General features: G+C 40.6%; 1 protein-coding gene across 1 annotated transcript in view; it reads left to right on the forward strand.

Moving 5' to 3' along the window:
• KIF5C (kinesin family member 5C) overlaps nucleotides 1–18,191 on the forward strand; it is a 119,594-nt gene that overhangs the window by 76,865 nt on the left and 24,538 nt on the right. The window contains exons 13-18 of the mRNA XM_073305437.1: nucleotides 248–316; nucleotides 6,764–6,970; nucleotides 8,702–8,848; nucleotides 11,124–11,312; nucleotides 13,464–13,581; nucleotides 15,002–15,078. Coding sequence (XP_073161538.1) covers nucleotides 248–316; nucleotides 6,764–6,970; nucleotides 8,702–8,848; nucleotides 11,124–11,312; nucleotides 13,464–13,581; nucleotides 15,002–15,078 — 807 coding nt within the window. The remainder of the gene's footprint in view (nucleotides 1–247; nucleotides 317–6,763; nucleotides 6,971–8,701; nucleotides 8,849–11,123; nucleotides 11,313–13,463; nucleotides 13,582–15,001; nucleotides 15,079–18,191) is intronic.

Raw genomic sequence — 18,191 nt, forward strand, 5'->3', positions numbered from 1 at the left:
TCCAGTGTCGTAGTCATGATCTGAGGCAAGCCTGCTTAGCTGCATGTTATGATTTTTATTGAGACATCTAATCACTTATGTATTTTTTAACCATGTAGCTGTTCTTTATAATTCTTTTTCTTCTGCCATCCATATTTATACTGATTTTATTTCCATCTTGGGGCATTACTGTTGTACAGGTCCCGCAAAAGAAAAGAAAAGGGTTCAAATCCAAATTACAGAAATAAATCTTTTTATTAAATTGCAGGATGATGAAATCAACCAGCAGAGCCAGTTGGCTGAGAAACTAAAACAACAAATGTTGGATCAAGATGAGGTAAAAAAAAAAAAAAATCCAAATAACCTTTGTTAGAAAAATTTTGTTTCACAGGGAGCTTTTGTTTTTTAATATTACCGTATTAGCTATGCTGCTAAATGTTATAACTGTCTAAAAATCTATTGGATGAGAGTTGCCTTATATGACAGATGGAAGGGTTTAAACTTTGGGTTTGTTAGTTTGGTCATCTTGAGAATTTGAAGTCTAAATGGGCACACATTCGAGTACACCATATTGCTGGGCCATAATATAGAGCAGAGGTGGGCAAACTACGTCCCGTGGGATGGAGCCAGCCTGTGAGCTGTTTTAAGCCAGCCTGCGAGCTGTACCATGTGGCTCGGCCCTGCTCCAGCTGGGGTGCTGGGTCAGGGGCCGCACCATGCGGCTCGGCCCCACTCCGGTGCTCTGGCTAGGGCACTGGGTCGGGGGCTGCACCATGACCCCACTCCGGCTCCTATATGCTCCAATGGCCCCATCCAGCACTCCAATGGGAACTGCAGGAGCAGTGCCTGTGGATGGGGCAGCGTGCAGAGCTGCCTGGCTGCGCCTCCATGTAGGAGCCGGAGAAGGGGCATGCCACTTCTTCCAGGAGCCGCTTGAGGTAAGCGCCGCTCAGAGTCTGCACCCCTGAGCCGCTCCCCACACCCAACGCCCTGCCCCAGCCTTAATCCCCTTCCCGCCCTTCAAACCACTCGGTCCCAGCCCAGAGAACCCTCCTACACCCCAAAGTCCTCTTCCCCAGCCCAGAGCCCACACCCCCTTCCACACCCCAACCCCAGTTTTGTGAGCATTCATGGCCCACCCGACAATTTCTATTCCCCAGTGTGGCCCTCGGGCCAAAAAGTTTGCCCACTCCTGATATACAGGATGGTACCTCTGTGGGTTTGAAAGTGAGAAATGCTGGTAAAACATTTTTCACTGTGTTTGTCTTGTAAAATGCAAGCCAAGGTGGACGTTAGCCAATTACCTGAGTTCCTTGGGAATGCTGACACTTTAAAAATTATTACTTCTGATGAATTAGTAGTGCCCAGGATTGGGCATTACTGATTGGTAGGTTGCATAGTTTAGTGGATTGTCTTTGGAAAATGGAATCAGTTTTTCTTGAGTTTTCATCCTGGCACTGCCACTGATGTGCTCTGAGGCCTTAAGTGGATCAGTTAATATCTCTTTATATCAGTGTCTGTGTCTGGAAAAGGAATATGCGTGTGTTTAAATGAGGATGATCCTTACCGCACAGAGATGGTAAGAGGATACAGTAGTAATTGTGTGAACATGACGTAAAGTACGGTACAAATGCTAAATCACTATTACTGAGCTTCTCAAATGTAGTTGTGGGTTTTTTTTGAATATTGGAGGAGGTGAAATGTTTTTATAGTGCGTTAAATTCTCTATTTTTTGCTGTCCTTTCTTTTGCCATTTGACCAACTTTTTTTTTATATTTTAAGCTTTTCTTGGGTCAAGTTCTGCTGTTAAAGCAGTCGAAATACAGAGTAACTCTAACACACCAGTGCAGCAAGTGAACTGAGATCCGTTAAACACAGAAAAATTCGCCCCTTCACCTACCTCTTTTTTTTCTTTTTTGAGAGTTCTTCGTGCTTATTCTCCTATTTCTCACATCAGTGTCCAGACATGATACTGATTTGATTGCCCCTCTATGTTCTTTCTTTTCTTTCCCTTTTTCCTCCTGTAACGGCCCATGCTCCGCCTAGATTCTGACCCTTGTCCCAGGTCTCCATGTTTTTGACTTACCTGTGGGCTTTTGTCTTCTGCCCCCATCAAATGTAGTTTAGAACTCTCCTCACTAGGTTAGCTATAGTAAAAAAAAAAAAAAAAAAAAAAGAATGATCAGAAACACAGATGAGCACAGTATGTTGGGGAAGAGTCAACACAGCTTTTGTAAAGGGAAATCACATCTCACCAATCATTAGAATTCTTTGAGGGGGTCAATAAATGTATGGACAAGGGTGATCCAGTGGTTTTAGTGTACTTGGACTTTCAGAAAGCCTTTGACAAGGTCCCTCACTAAAGGCTCTTAAGGAAACTAGGTAGTCATAGGATAGGAGAGAAGGTCCTCTCATGGATCAGTAATTGGCTAAAAGATAGGAAACGAAGAGTAGGAATAAATGATCAGTTTTCAGAAGGGAGAGAGGTCCCGAAGGATCTGTACTGGGACCAGTGCTTTTCAACATAGGGTGACCAGACAGCAAGTGTGAAAAATCGGGGCAGGGGGTGGGGGGTAATAGGCTTCTATATGAGAAAAAGCCTCAAATATTGGGACTGTCCCTATAAAATCGGGACATCTGGTCACTCTCTATTTCAACATAGTATATAAGAAAATAAGAATGGCCATAGTGGGTCCAACCAATGGTCCATCTAGCCCAGTATCCTGTCTTCCCACAATGGCCAGTGTGACGAGCTTCAGGAAAAGAATAGGTAATCATCAAATGTTCTGGAAAAAGGGGTACATAGTGTGATGGCAAAGCTTGCAGATGATAGAAAATTACTCAAAATAGTTAATCCGAAAGCTGACTATGAAGAATTACAAAGGGATCTCACAAAACTGGGTGACTGGGTAACAAAATGGCAAATGAAATTCTGCACATTGGAAAATCTCAACTATACATACAAAATAATGGGGTCTAAATTAGCTGTTACCACTCTCAAGGAAGAGATCTTGGAGACATTGTACGGCGTTCTCTGAAAACATCCGCTCAATCTGTAGCGGCAATCAGAAAAGCTAACCATGTTAGGAACCATTAGGAAAGGAGTAGCTGATTAGACAGAAAATATCATCATGCCTCTATGTGAAGCCATGGTAGGCTTGAATACTGCATGTGGCTCTGGTCTCCCCATCTGAAAAATGATGTATTACAATTGGAAAAGGTTCAGATAGGGGCAACAAAAATGATTAGGGATATGGAACAGCTTCCATACAAGGAGAAATTAGGAAGACCGGGACTGTTCAGCTTTGAACAGCTGTCAACCTGTTGAACTCATTGCCAGGGGATGTTGTATGTTCAAAAAAGAATAAGATAAGTTTATGGAGGATAGCTCCATCAATGGCTATTAGCCAAGATGGTCAGGGATGGAACCCCATGCTCTGCCAGAAGCTGGGACTGGATGACAGGGGATGATCGCTTGATAAATTTCCCTGTTCTGTTCGTTCACTCTGAAGCATCTGGCACTGACCACTGTCAGAAGACAGGAAACTGGGATAGGTGGACCATTAGTCTGATCTGGTATGGCTATTCTTATGTTCTTATGAGTGTCTTGATTAGTGTTGCATTTCACATACTGCCAGCAATAATACTTCAAATTACATTCTACAACTTGCTGGTGTGTATTCTTAACTTTATAGGGTTTTAAACCATCTACTTCTGTTTCATAAAAGAATGTAGTCCTTTGTGGATCTAATGTCTGTAAGTCTAATTTAGAGTCCAAATCTCACTCATTTTCTCTAGTTTCCCATTTGTATAGTTTCTGTACTCCTGAGTTCTGGCATCTTTTCTTACCTTTATTTCTTGGGCTATTTGCATCACTCTCCTTTTGGATGTTTAATTACTTGGGAGTCTCCTGTATTCTAGCTCATCTCCTGCCTCGGTCTGGATCCTTACTCAATATTAGTTTGTTTTCAGTGGCCTCTAATCCCTACCATGTTGACCATTCTCTTTCTTTTTTGCATTCATTCCTGCGTCACCAACTTTATTATCAAAATCCTAAGGCTAGTATACCACTGGCTTAGAAGCTTTATTGGAAGTTGTGGGGGATGGCAGTCTGTCACTTCTGGAAGCCAGTGCAATATTTTTGCTAATTTCCTCTTTTAGAGAATGAAACTGAGGTTTTTGGGGATTTGACTTCATATCTGTAAACTTCACCAGCTTCTCACAGCTCTCATTGAAATGATCCACCTGCAGTCTACTACTGCTTGTGATTAGTTCATTGATATATGATGCAATGTGGCTGTTCTCCCTAATTAGCCAGAGCACTTATTTCTGGCTGATTAAACTAGTAGATTCAATGCTATTATAAACCATGTTACAGATAGGACACATGCTGTTATAATACCCTTAGAATTCCTTTGCCATGGGTTAACTATTTCTTTCTCCGGTGAAAGTACATACACTTGGGCTACCTACTGCCATACGGTATTCTCAGGTGTAATTTTGAATCTTTGCAGGAAGGCCGTGCCTAAACTTTACTAGAACATGAGGGATAGAACTCCATGTACTAAATTAAGATTAATTGCTTGGTAAATTGTTCTGGTCTGCTTTCTTTGTATGTATGTGTGCATAAATTGACCTTTCACAGTGTTCCAACCATCCTAAGATTTCAGTCACTCTTCCTTTGGATGGATGTCCAATAACTTGTTCACTCCTCTATATTCTGATTCTTTCTCTTTGGCCTCTGTAGTAAATACACTGCTTCTAATAGCCCCCACAGTGAAGCTTACATCTCAAAGTTGCGAAACATGGGGAACAGAACTCCAGAAACACAGATCTTTACCCCTTAAGACAGAGAACTCTTCCTTGCACCTATCTGTCAGTATTATTAAGGCTTATCTCTTCTTTGTGAACCAGTAGGTAAAGAATGAGATAACTAAGCTCCTGAAGTCTTGATTTTCCCCCCTTTCCCTGCAATCAAGTAAAGGGCAGTGTTGTCACTTACACATTAGGTAGTATATTGCACCAATAGATTTTGGTGTTGTGAAACCGCAGTGGTAAGCACATCAAAATACCTGAAATAAATTGTAAGGAGTAGTCTATGTTAGTTTAGTGGAGAAATAGTTTTAAGGTGTTTGGTTATTATTGTTAAATCATCTCCTATCCCTAGGTCCTGATAAATTAACTTACACTTCACTTTGAGGATACAGTATTACCAGCTGGGTGCATTTCCCTAATGATGAATCATCTCTTCCACACTTTTGGTGCAGGGGCATGTGTCCTGAAACTGACCTGCTTGCTTTCTATTTTCCAGCTTTCCTCTTCACCTTCTCTTTCTATATATTCAACATCTAGAAATGTCTATCTCAGTTCTGGTTTTGTATCTAGAGCTGAACTTCCTCAAGGCTTGGGGGCAAAGAGATAGTGGACAGTGGTAGTTCAGGCTGATAACCATATACTTTCCTAACTTTTTATCACTCCTATGAAGTATGGCAGTAGAAAGAAGAGCCTACCACACCATCTTTCAGAGCTCCATTTTTTTTCTTCGTTGTTTTAACCCTCCACTCCCATGGCATGTTCATTATCCTTCTGGCTAAGCTGGACAGGATTTAATTCTTCAGCACCCATCAGGACTACTAATTTGGCACTAAGGGCTGTGAGTAGTTTAGGAGAACTACATCTACAGCACTTCAAGCTCCAGCCAACCCATCAAGTGAGACCCTTAAAAACAAAAGCATCTACTGAATAAATGTCCAGGATATTGCCATTAGGATGACCCCGATCAATAACCCCTTCTTTTAATTGATGCATGAAATTTGTAGTCTTTATTTGGTGCTGCATTTTGCCTTTATTTTTTTTTAAACAATGATTTTTCAACTTGTGACTTTCCAAAAGTGTATTATTAGCAATAAATATTGGGAGATACTTTTCAGTTTTCTCTTTTATTTTGACACTGTTCTCCTAGAGGTAACTTTACTTGAGAGGTTTTCCAGTTCAGAGTGTGTGCAATCTGAATTTTGAAGAATATTCCATGGTTTAATTTTTTATTAAGATTGAATAGGATATGAGAGTAGAATATGAAATTGACCTCTGCACACTCTTCGCCATCCTATAAACTTACCTATGTCCCTTCTTATTTGAGAATGAAATGGATTAGATGGGTATAACAGGAAGGTTGGAGACAGCCATCAGTCTGTGCTAAACCTGTGTTCTTTTTATTAATCAACAGTTTGCGTGTAAAATTGCTTATTTTAAGTTGATCTCTGAAAATAGGAGCAATTTTTTAAAAGAAGTCTGTCTACAGTTTCTTTTAACTCAACTTAAAATGATTATCACAGTTTTTCCTGTTAAAATATTCCCTATAACAAAATGCCACAAGACACCCCAAACTACTTTAGGCAGCTTACTATGTGGTTCACTTCAAAGTTGTGACACTGTGGCTTGAAGTCTTTTTCATTTTGGTTCTTAGCTTGGACAGCATTGAATTCAGAGTGGAAAAAGCATTTGAAGCTATGAAACTGCTCAAAATAAGTATTTCTGTGTGAATCTTGTGGCATAATAGCATTTGATTAAGCTTTCTTTTCTATGGGGTCCAGAGGTTTTTTTGCTTAGTTTCTTCAAAGATATATTTGCACATTACACCTGCTGCTGATATTGTTTCTGGTAGAGTCAAAATCTCTTGTTTCTGGTAGCGTGTCAAGATCTCCTGTAGTCAATGTTGTAACTCTTTTGAGCTAGTTCTTGGGGGAACAGTGACCTACTTGGGATCTTTGCCATCTATTTCCAGCTCTTGGCTTCCACTAGAAGAGATTATGAGAAGATCCAAGAGGAACTGACCCGTCTTCAGATTGAAAACGAAGCTGCAAAAGATGAGGTGAAAGAGGTTCTTCAGGCCCTGGAGGAATTAGCTGTCAATTATGACCAGAAATCACAAGAAGTGGAGGACAAGACCCGAGCCAATGAACAGCTGGCTGATGAACTGTCACAGAAAACAGTAGGAGCATTGCTGGTTATTCCTCTATCTGATGTCTGTTTTTCACATGCAGTTTATCTTTGTCAAAAAGACTGACTTTTAGGAAGATGTAAAAGTTTTTGGGGCATCCCAGATATCCACTAGTCTGTACCAATTTATAAATCTTTTATTAATATTCTAGTCAAGTGTATAACTAGCTGCTGTTGCTAAAAACTGAAGTTGAGAAGCCATTAGAAGGCCAACATTTTCCAAGAGTTACCTCTTGTATCGCCCATCTTGAAGAATAAAATTGTGGTAGACTCTGATTCTATTATGTGGTAATTGTTGGCAGATACTTGCATACAACTCTTAAAATATAATGGTAATTTGTAGGAGCAAAGCATGATAGTAATGTTCTTTCTAATGACTAGACTTTCTTCTCAGCATCTGTTAGCTATCTCCTTTCTTTGTTCTTCCAATATTCCGGTATGTAGATCAACTTTGTCACTACAATGTCTCAGCCTCACTCACTAAGGGTATATCTAAGCTTCAGGCTGGCAGTGTAAATTCCAGCACAAGGAAACATACCCACGCTAGCTCTGATTGAGGGACCTGTGCTCTATGAATATAGTCAGTGTTGGGAGTGGTGGGATGGGCTAGCTGCTCAAGTGCAATCCTATCCCAGATGCTAAGCATGTACTTAGGGCAGCTAACCCCTCCTACCACTCACCTTGCTGCAGCTACGCTCTCTTTTTACGGTTCTAGCTTGATTGGAGCTAGCATGGGTATGTTGCTTCAAGCTGAAATTTACCCAGTTAGAAGTGTAGGTCTACCCTAAAACTGCCAAGTTGGTGAAAATCTCCCTCCTTCACCCCTCTCCCTTCAAGGAGGTTGGAATAATCTGCATCTTGACAAGCCCCACCAGGATGTAACATAAATGTTTCTTTTTCCTGACTTCTCTGACTGCAGTAGAGAAAACACAGGCATTGGGGATGATGTAAGAGTGCCAATATTTACAAGAACATTTTGTATTCATTCATTTCTTATTCTCTTCTCCCATGACACACACCTTAGCTTCTTGGATGTGATCAAACCACATCACCCACTATTTCCTAGTCTACAAGATCTTCAAATCTAGATTTGGTTTAAATACCCAAAGGGTTAGGCAGGATAGACTCTGGAGCACATGTGAGTCATGTCTATTTGAGTCATTGTCAGGTTCTGATTTCCATTATTTTGTAACTGATACCAACAATATTGATTTCATGTTGGTAATGCTTTTAACATTATATTAGCAATTTTCATTTTACTATGCTATTTGCTAAAAGGCATACTGGCTGTCTGCTGAGGGCCCTGGTGATGAGGACAGGCAGTTAGATAGAAGGCATTACTGTACAAACACTAGAAAGATGTAGATGTTGGTGTGTTTAATATGTAACTTGGATGTCAGACTCTAAGTGAATTCTGCAAAAGGAGGAATAAAATAAATAATCCTGTAGCCTGAAAGCCACAATTGAACAGCCTGTACCCATGGAATGGCACTGAAACAAGGGAAAATAAAAAGTGAGGTCACAATTATACCTCTATCAAAGGGGAGACATAAAAACAACCATTTAAAGACAACCTTTTAAATGCTGAAATAGGAAAACTGACTCCTGTGGGTTTGTTCTGCTCAGAGTATGAACTGTCGGGTTTCTGAACTATAGTTGCTGCCCTGTATAAAGGGTAAATCACTAGACAGGTTTGTAATTTCATCTCTTAAATCTTTTCCAGACGGCTTTGACAGCCACCCAACGAGAGCTGGGTCAGTTGCAAGAACTCAGCAATCATCAGAAAAAGAGAGCTACAGAGATCTTGAACTTACTGCTTAAAGATCTGGGAGAGATTGGAGGAATCATTGGTACCAATGATGTTAAAACAGTAAGCCAGATCTTGTATTGCTTTTTTCAAAAGAATATGAAGATGTAGTTCTGAGGATGGGTGGTTTTGGGTATTTACAACCTTTGGGTACTCCAACCTTTCACCTCTGTAGTCTGATATTTAAATCCTCCTTGGATCACAAATTAAAATAATTTTGTTTTGGTCTTAGTGGATGTTTTTCTAGGTCATAAAACCACCATGCAGCTTATGCAATCTGTTGTGATGAGCGTGCTCTGTTCTTGAGAAGTCAGAGATTTGTATTAGCACCTGTTCAGCAGATCAGGCCGGAGTCCTGTGAGGAGAAACATTTGTGGCTCACCATTTAAACACTGGCTGAGTTTAGAAATTTCACAAATTTTCAGGGAAATCAAAGTATTGGTGACAAACTCAAATCTGTCAATTTCCAGCATTGGTGAATTTTTCTGATTACCCAATATATGTCAGCCTTGCTGTAGCATATGCCTGACTATAGCCAATGTAGGAGAGGAAACTTATTAATGGTTTCTTCTTCTGTGAAATAACAAAGTGGAAAATAAACTAATGCTATTGACACAGTAGAACTTTGGGTGTGGAAATGATTCTGGAGATACCTGAAATCTTCAGCCACTCAGTGCTTTGAAATTTGCATGCTGACTGGCTCCTCTGAATACAGACAGCTGGCCACGTTCTTCAAGGTTCTCACTTCTCCCACTGTAGATAAAGGAAATTCCAACCATTGGAAATAGTATTTTAATGGCCATTGGCTAAACCTGTGCATCCGTTTACACAAACTATTCACTGTAGGTCATGTACACATTCTCTTTACGCTGTTGGCCATGTCACTTTTTTCTTTAGAAACTAAATGTTCTGTCTAGTTGCTAGACCCTTCTGGCAAGTTTGCATGAGACAGATCTATTTCTAAGCAGTGTTTCATGTTGTCTTTTTAGTGTACTAACTTTCTCCTCTTTGCTTCACTTGGAATATTGGAGCTAGCATCTTACTTTTTAAACTCTTTCCCCGTACTTCAAGGATAAAAAACAGTATGTGCCTCTGGATACCCGGCCATGATATACTGTACCCCTTGGACTTGATCCTGAGAGTTGTTGTGTACCTGCTTCTCTCTCACTGAGGTCAATGGGATTTGCAAGTGCTCAGTTCCTCTCTGATTACAAAGGACATGATCCTTATTTATCTGGCAACGTGTTTCTTATGAAACATCCTGCATCATTATTTCCTGGAGTATGAACTGTTCATTTAAGAGGTGCTAGAAGGCATGTTTGGGTATGGGAGGGAGAGAAAATCCATGCTTGCTGAGGAATTCCGAGCTCAATGAACGGTGAGAAAATTGGGCACCTGGAATTCTGAAGTGACTAGTAGCTCATGAAAGCTTATGCTCAAATAAATTTGTTAGTCTCTAAGGTTCCACAAGTCCTCCTTTTCTTTTTGTGGAATTCTGCTGTTATCATTGGATTCCACAGGTTCTGAATGTTCCTCAGTGTATTAGTTGATATTAAAATATCTGATAATTCTGGAAATCTAGCTGTTGCAATCTCAAAATAAGCAATATTTAAATAAACTGTCATGCCATTTCAATTTTCAGTTGATCCAAATAGCCAGTAAATCTAGGGCTGATATAAGACTACAGGGAGCTCTGTCCAAATTAATGTAATCTGATCTGGAAGTTCTTTTTAACCATTTTTTTTCCAGTAGCTCAAGAGTGAATCTTGCATAAGATGTTACAGCAACCCCTGGTGGACATGTAATTGTATATGAAATTATATTAAAGGGTACAGTACTTGAAAATAGATGCTTATCATTTAGTGGAGGCTTTGTACTAATTAAGAATCCAGGGCTTTACAGGGCAGTTTTCAGTGTAAACAAGTAACAATTGAGGGTGCTTTATAATGTCGCTTTAAAAAGGGAGGTTCATGGCCAGTCCAGCAGCATAGGAAAACTCTTCTGCAATGTGTCACTGCAATTAAGGCAAGTGTTCTAAATTATTCCCACTTTTAATGTTGAATCAGTGGATCAGTGGTTATAATCTGAGCAGGAAGACTTAATTTTTGGCCTTTGTCTGACTTTTATCCATGAAGTTTCTGAGAAGTTGAGTGATACGACGTCTTGGAATGTAAATGGAAAAAAATCCGAGCTGGTATACGCAGGACTTGTGAGTTCTGCTGTGTATTACTGAGATTTCCCTAGCTCTAGACAACTGGTTCACTAGTAGAAAGTTTTCTACATTGACTGTTTTCTTTTATAAGCCTGTATTAAACAATGCAACTCTTTGTGTGTTTAGTTAGCAGATGTGAATGGGGTAATTGAGGAGGAATTCACTATGGCACGGCTGTACATCAGTAAGATGAAGTCTGAGGTGAAATCTCTGGTGAACCGCAGCAAGCAGCTGGAAAGTGCCCAGATAGACTCCAACAGGAAGATGAATGCCAGTGAGAGGGAACTTGCAGCCTGCCAGCTTCTCATCTCACAAGTATGCCTCTTTCCTCCTCCTCCTCCTCCTCCTCTTTTCGGCATAAGTCTCAGTGATTTACCCTCTTCTTCATTGAAATGTCCTGCCTCCACCCCAACCTTCTTAAACATGCTACTTCTCAGTGATGAGAGCATGCTGCTTGGCTGTAGATTTCTGTCGCCCTCACACTGTAAAGTACAGCTTATACACACATGCTGAAGAAACAACCTTATTTCTGCAACTCTATACCTTTAACACTGTGCCTTTAACTTAAAAAATGTCATGCAAATGAAATTAACAAATATCCAGCTCATTCGTAAAACATGCCGGGAGAGGCATTCATTCCATTAGCAGATCTACAGTTCAGTATATGAAATGATACTGTTAAAACTATGGAGAATGGTACCATATAATTCTGAGCAGCAGGGTTTCCTGGTGGCTGTTGTGTGACCAGAAAAAGAGCTTGGAGGATTCCCCTCTGGGTCAGACTTTTTGTGATCCTAAAGGGGAAAAAGGAAAGGAAATGTGCTGAATACCAGCTACTGCCAATATGGTGGGGTTTTGTTGATTCTACATGGTCATCTCCATGTTCCCTGATTGTGGGGAGGGATTGTGAGGCCACCACTTGTAATTTGCTGGCACGTAGTCTGAAAAAACTGGAGTTTATCATTAAAATATAAGTAGGGACAGGCCCAGTTTTGCAGTTGCTGTGGCTCTCCAAGCCATTGAACTTACTGTAGATCTTGATAAGGAAAGGCAGAAGTTGTAACGTGCTTCTAAATGTTCCAGAAAGACATGAGACCAATTTGTGACTGGATAGATCATTTGTTCAGAAATGTGAAATGAACCATGCATATGAATGATCTGATCCCAGGGCTTTTTTTTAATCAATGAAATTCTGTACTGGAGTCTGCTAATACTTAACAGTTACATAGCACTTTTCATGTCCAAAGCACTTAACAAATGTTACCTAATTATTCCCCTCAACACCCCTGTAAAGATAGAGAATCTGAGGAAAAAGGTGAAGTGACTTGTCAGAGGCCATTGAATGAGGCAGGATCAGAAGTGGGAGTGGAACTCACTACTGTGCTGAGACTGATGGTCCATATCTCTGTTTTGGCATTTGAATGCTTTTAGTGCTGTGTGGAAACCAACCAGATTAATTCTTTCAAGCCTGTGAACTTTTTTCTTGTCATTCTGGGAGCCCTGTGAATAAGACCATGCTGAGGCTCTATCTGTATTTAAGCCTAGAAGGAAACTTAGTAACAGTTAACAGAGGTTTGGACTGTTAAATTGAGCCCTTAAAATTGAGTCTCTCTGCCATGTGTTGCTCTAATTCCCCACATTGGGGAATGAGTATTCCAAACACTTCTTGTCAAACTTAGAAATCTAGCAGACTGTCACCGTGATAGATGTGGATTTGACATGTACTTTTCATTGAGAACTCACTCCTGAGAGGTGCTGAACTCTTTCAACTCCCATTAAGGTTAGGAGGTACTTGGAACCTTTCAAGCTTTTGCCCTTAACGCGGAAATATAACGTGAACTCAAAAATCTAGACCTCTTCTTCATGCCGAGGCAGGTCTTCTTAAAATGAAATGATCTCATCAGTAGAACTGTAATAGCTCCCACACAGGCCCCTCTTAACTCAGAAATTAGGAATAGAATTTGTTTCAAAATAAAATATATTTTGTTCTTTTTACTTTTGAAATGTGAGCTGCTATTTTTATTAATTAAAGTGACCTTTCTTGTTTAAAGATGTGCTAACAAAAAATAGGAGCAAATGGTCAGTGTTGCTATTGACCAACACATCTGGTTTCCTAGCAGTACAGCTTGAGATGCCCAGGAAGCCACTCAATTATATATTCCATCCTAATGTTAAGTGAATTTGACTTTAAAATATTGCTGCAGTTTGATAACAAGCTGGTCCTGCATTCCATATGGTACTGTGAAAATCCCTGTCATGCTGCATAGTGTTAACCACAGGCCACAAAGAATTAAGATTGTGTTGGTGTTACATCTATCTTAGATCCTGTACAGCACATGCTCCTAGTAGGTAGCTCTGGATGCAGAGAGCTTTCACACGTCCCTAATCTTTATAGGAAGAAAGCACCTGATTTTCTAAATAACAAACTTTGCCAGTTATATCTGCTTACTGTTCACTTTTTTAAAGCATGAAGCAAAGATCAAGTCCCTTACAGATTACATGCAAAATATGGAACAGAAGAGAAGGCACCTAGAAGAGTCACAAGACTCGCTTAATGAAGAGCTGGCCAAGTTGCGTGCTCAAGGTACTGTTCTTAAAATAGGGTAATTTAATTGTGGGGGGCCTCTAGTCATAGACTTTTTGTCTCTACAGGCTAGAAAATTGAGTTCTGTCCAACTGGCACATTCTCAACCTTCTGGGGATCCTGCATGTTGTGGCTTTCCTTGCAAATAATGGTTGCCCCTGCCCACCTGCCATTAATTCATCCCATTACTAGAAGGATGACATGGCTGAGCCAGACTGGATAGTCGGGATTTTAATTTGTTTGCCTAATCCTAGGCATTGCTCAGGGTCTCTTTGAAGCAAAAGCAGCTCTGAAGAGGCTGCATGGATGTTACTATTGGGAAACCTGAATGTGAAAACTTGACAACAAATGATTTCCTCCATCCTCCTAATAAATTGTCCTGCATGCTTAGTATTCAGTCCTAGGACAGAACAACGCAGTCACTGTCACACACTTCAGTGACTTGCAGTGCACACTGTGCTTATTATGAAAGCTAAGCCACAGCAGCCTAGTTCATGTAGTGGAAACAGCATCAGGCCCTCCATGGTATTGTAATGTTCTTGGAGTTCAGTCCAGCTGGAATAATCCCCCTAGTTGCTGACCCATACAAGCCCTGTGGGTTGCCTGCTTACAACTGGGGAGACTGCTCACTGTTTGATCCTGGGTGAAATGTTCCTTTTCTAGCTGCTATGTTACATCCTTCAAATACATGGGCTTCATTTTATGGATTGCAAATTAGGTTTTTGTGACAACATATGCAAAATTTATTGAAAGAGCAATTCTCTCTAGTGTCCTTAAGCCTCTGTAGCACACACTGCCACAATGGGTCCTGATTTCCACCATACACCTGCCAACCAGAACATCACCCCATATTTCTTGTTGGGGGTCCTTTCGGACTCCAGGAGCAGCAGGCTGTATCAGAGAATTCATTATTTAACGTTCTGGCAAGTTTTGTCTCCACCTTCAGGCTTCCCCATCTATTCCTAGGGGTAAGTGTGGCATCAGATGCTTTGGATCCCCTAAAAAAGGTAGAAGAAAAGGATGGAAGTCACCATGGCCTAAAGAGAGTGGGAAGGGTCACAACTAGACATCAGGATGCTGGGAATGGGGAGGAGTTGTAGGAATATGGAGGGGGTATGACCTGGTGATAAGTGGAGAAGGTGATGGATGGGTTATCCACATGTCACTTCACATAGAGCCCTACATAGCCATATGTGAGTCTTTTTCAACAAATGATTGTTAGTGTGCCCATGTATTTTGTTATATCAGAGATGGGTAATATATGATATTCCTGAAGTGAGCACAGAAGTTCTCTGTCTGCTTCTGGAAAGAAAAAGCTGTTGTAGTGATTTTTTTTTTTTTTTTTTAATGGTCTCAGATTCAGTGTGTCGAGTAAGTCTCTGGTTAATTCTTAATTTTTTTTTTTTAAAACTATTAACAGAAAAAATGCATGAAGTCAGCTTCCAGGATAAAGAGAAGGAGCATCTGACCCTGCTTCAGGATGCAGAGGAAATGAAGGTAGCATTGCAGGCCACAATTATAGATTGTTTCTCACCAAGAACACTTGTCAAATTGACAGTTAGGTCCAAATTCTGCTTTCGGACGCACACATGATGCTCAATAATTTTTAACAAACTTTTATAATCTATCAGAGCCATAAACTTCCATTAGGAAACCTACATGCCATGCAGGAGTGACTTTCCTGATTTGAAAGGGAAGAGCTTGATAATGTTAAGCCACTTACGTAAAGCTGGGGTGTACATTATAGCCAAAATATCGGAGGTGGATGGTTTGGAAGTTGAGCTAACTTCAAAAGATGAAAAGATTCAGTTGAAAGATTTGTACAAATTGAATTTAAAAGGTTTTAGTAAATCCACTTCTTCATTTGAACCCAGGAAAGAAATTCAGTGCCTAATATGTTTTAAAGTGGTAGCTGTGCTAGTCTGTATCAGCAAAAAATAACGAGGAATCCTTGTGGCACCTTTGAGACTAACAGATCTATCTGGGCCATAAGCTTTTGTGGGTTAGAGCCCACTTCATCTGTTGCATGGAGTGAAAATACAGGAGCAGGTATAAATACATGAAAGGATTGGGGTTGCTTTACCAAGTATGAGGTCAGTCTAACAAGATAAATCAATTAACAGCAGGATACTAAGGGAAGGAAAAAATAACTTTTGAAGTGGTAAGAGAGTGACCCATTACAGACAGTTGACAAGAAGGTGTAAGTAACAGTAGGGAGAAATTAGTATTGGAGAAATTTAAGTTTAGGTTTTGTAATGACCCAACCACTCCCAGTCTCTATTCAGGCCTAATCTGATGGTGTCCACTTTGGAAATTAATTCCAGTTCTGCAGCTTCACGTTGGAGCAAATGTGGTTGTATCTTAGAGCTTGGCTGTAGACAATGGATCTTGTGAAGTGGTCTGGATGAAAGCTGGAGGCATGTAGATAAGTACAGCGGTCAGTAGGTTTCTGGTATAGGGTGGTGTTTATGTGACCATCGCTTATTAGCACTGTAGTGTCTAGGAAGTGGACCTCTTGTGTGGATTGGTCCAGGCTGAGGCTGATGGTAGGGTGGAAATCATTGAAATCTTGGTGGAATTCCTTAAGGGCCTCCTTCCCATGGGTCCAGATGATGAAGATGTCATCAGTGTAGCACAAGTAGAGTAGAGGTGTAAGGGGATGAGAGCTGAGGAAGCGTTGTTCTAAGTCCGCCATAAAAATGGTAGCATACTGAGGGGCCATGCAGGTACCCATAGCAGTCCCACTGACCTTGAAGGTATAAATTGTCTCCAAATGTGAAATAGTTGTGGGTGAGGACAAAGTCACAAAATTCAGCCACCAGGTTTGCCGTGACGTTATCAGGGATACTGTTCCTGACAGTTTGTAGTCCATCTTTGTGTGGAATGTTGGTGTAGAGGGCTTCTACATCCATAGTGGCCAGGATGGTGTTTTCTGGAAGATCACCAAAGGATTGCAGTTTCCTCAGGAAGTCAGTGGTGTCTCGAAGATAGCTGGGAGTGCTGGTAGCGTAGGGCCTGAGGAGAGAGTCCACATAGCTAGATAATCCTTCTGTCAGGGTGCCAATGCCTGAGATGATAGGGCGTCCAGGATTCCCAGGTTTATGGATTTTGAGTAGCAGGTAGACTACCCCGGTTGGAGGTGTAAGGGTGTGTCAGTGTAGATTTGTTCCTGTGTTTCTTTAGGGAGTTTCTTGACCAGATGGTGTAGTTTCTTTTGGTAATCCTCAGTGGAGTCAGTGGAGTCAGAGGGTAATGGCCTGTAGAATGTGGTGTCAGAGAGTAAAAAGAAAAGGAGTACTAGTGGCACCTTAGAGACTAACCAATTTATTAGAGCATAAGATTTCGTGAGCTACAACTCACTTCATCGGATGCATCCGATGAAGTGAGCTGTAGCTCATGAAAGCTTATGCTCTAATAAATTGGTTAGTCTCTAAGGTGCCACTAGTACTCCTTTTCTTTTTGCGAATACAGACTAACACGGCTGCTACTCTGAAACATGTCAGAGAGTGTTGTCTAGCAGCCTCTTGTTCATATTCCGACATAGTCGTGATGACTGCAGCACCTCCTTTGTTAGACTGACCTCACATTTGGTAAAGCAACCCCCATCCTTTCATGTATTTATACCTCCTCCTGTATTTTCACTCCATGCATCTGATGAAGTGGGTTCTAACCCACAAAAGGGTATGCCCAAATAAATTTGTTAGTCTCTAAGGTGCCACAATGCCTAATATAGCACCTATAATTGGAAATGGTTTCCTTACCTACACACACACAAAAATGAGCCTGATTCACCTCTGCATTACTTCAGTTTAATACCAGTGGAAATCTATTGAAGTAAATTAGTTAAGTGGTGAATCAGGCCTTGTGGATCAATATGGTTTTTATACTGGAATTTAATAAGAAAAGGCCAGATCATATAAAAACAATTGCCCAATCATCTGGAAAGAATGTTGAGTACCTCCTCCTCAGAATGACCTAATGAATTGTAAAGCCAAAACACATTTTCTGATATTTATCCTTCCTGTCTGCAAGTAGAATGCAAGGAGGAAATATTAAGCAATAATGTAGAGAACTGGTACTTTTTTTGATGAGGATTACAGTTTGTGTGAAGTGGGGGGAAAATCCTGTATTTAACAGGGATAGTAACTGATCTTCAAGAATTTGACCTCTGATTCAAAAACCTAAATTAATGATTACATTAAATAGCCATGCAGAATTATTCCATGGCTGGTGTGAGGAAAAAAGTCCTATGTAACATCAAGCCAAAAAGAGAGAGAATAAAAATGTAGCTTTCCAAAGTACTTGAAATATCTTTAGCTTCAGGAGTTCAGCAGTAGTGTCATGGGTAAGCTGCTTTTTTTCCCCCCTTTGGGTGTTCTTCATCTGCACAACTACAGTGGTAAAAAGATTTTCCTGGTAAACAGATGGGTACAATGGTATAGAAGAGGGCAGGAGCAGCTGTAATTCTTGGGGTATGCTTAGTAACACACACCTGGCATCTTCCTGTACATGTTCTTTTCAAAGCCACAGAAAGAGAAATCAGGGCTTCCCCACATAAGACAGCTGCATTGTCATGAGTCAAGCACTTGGTGCAAGAGATGGTACCACTG

This window comes from Lepidochelys kempii, chromosome 11 (genome assembly GCF_965140285.1).
Source record: "Lepidochelys kempii isolate rLepKem1 chromosome 11, rLepKem1.hap1, whole genome shotgun sequence".
Lineage (NCBI taxonomy): Eukaryota > Metazoa > Chordata > Testudines > Cheloniidae > Lepidochelys > Lepidochelys kempii.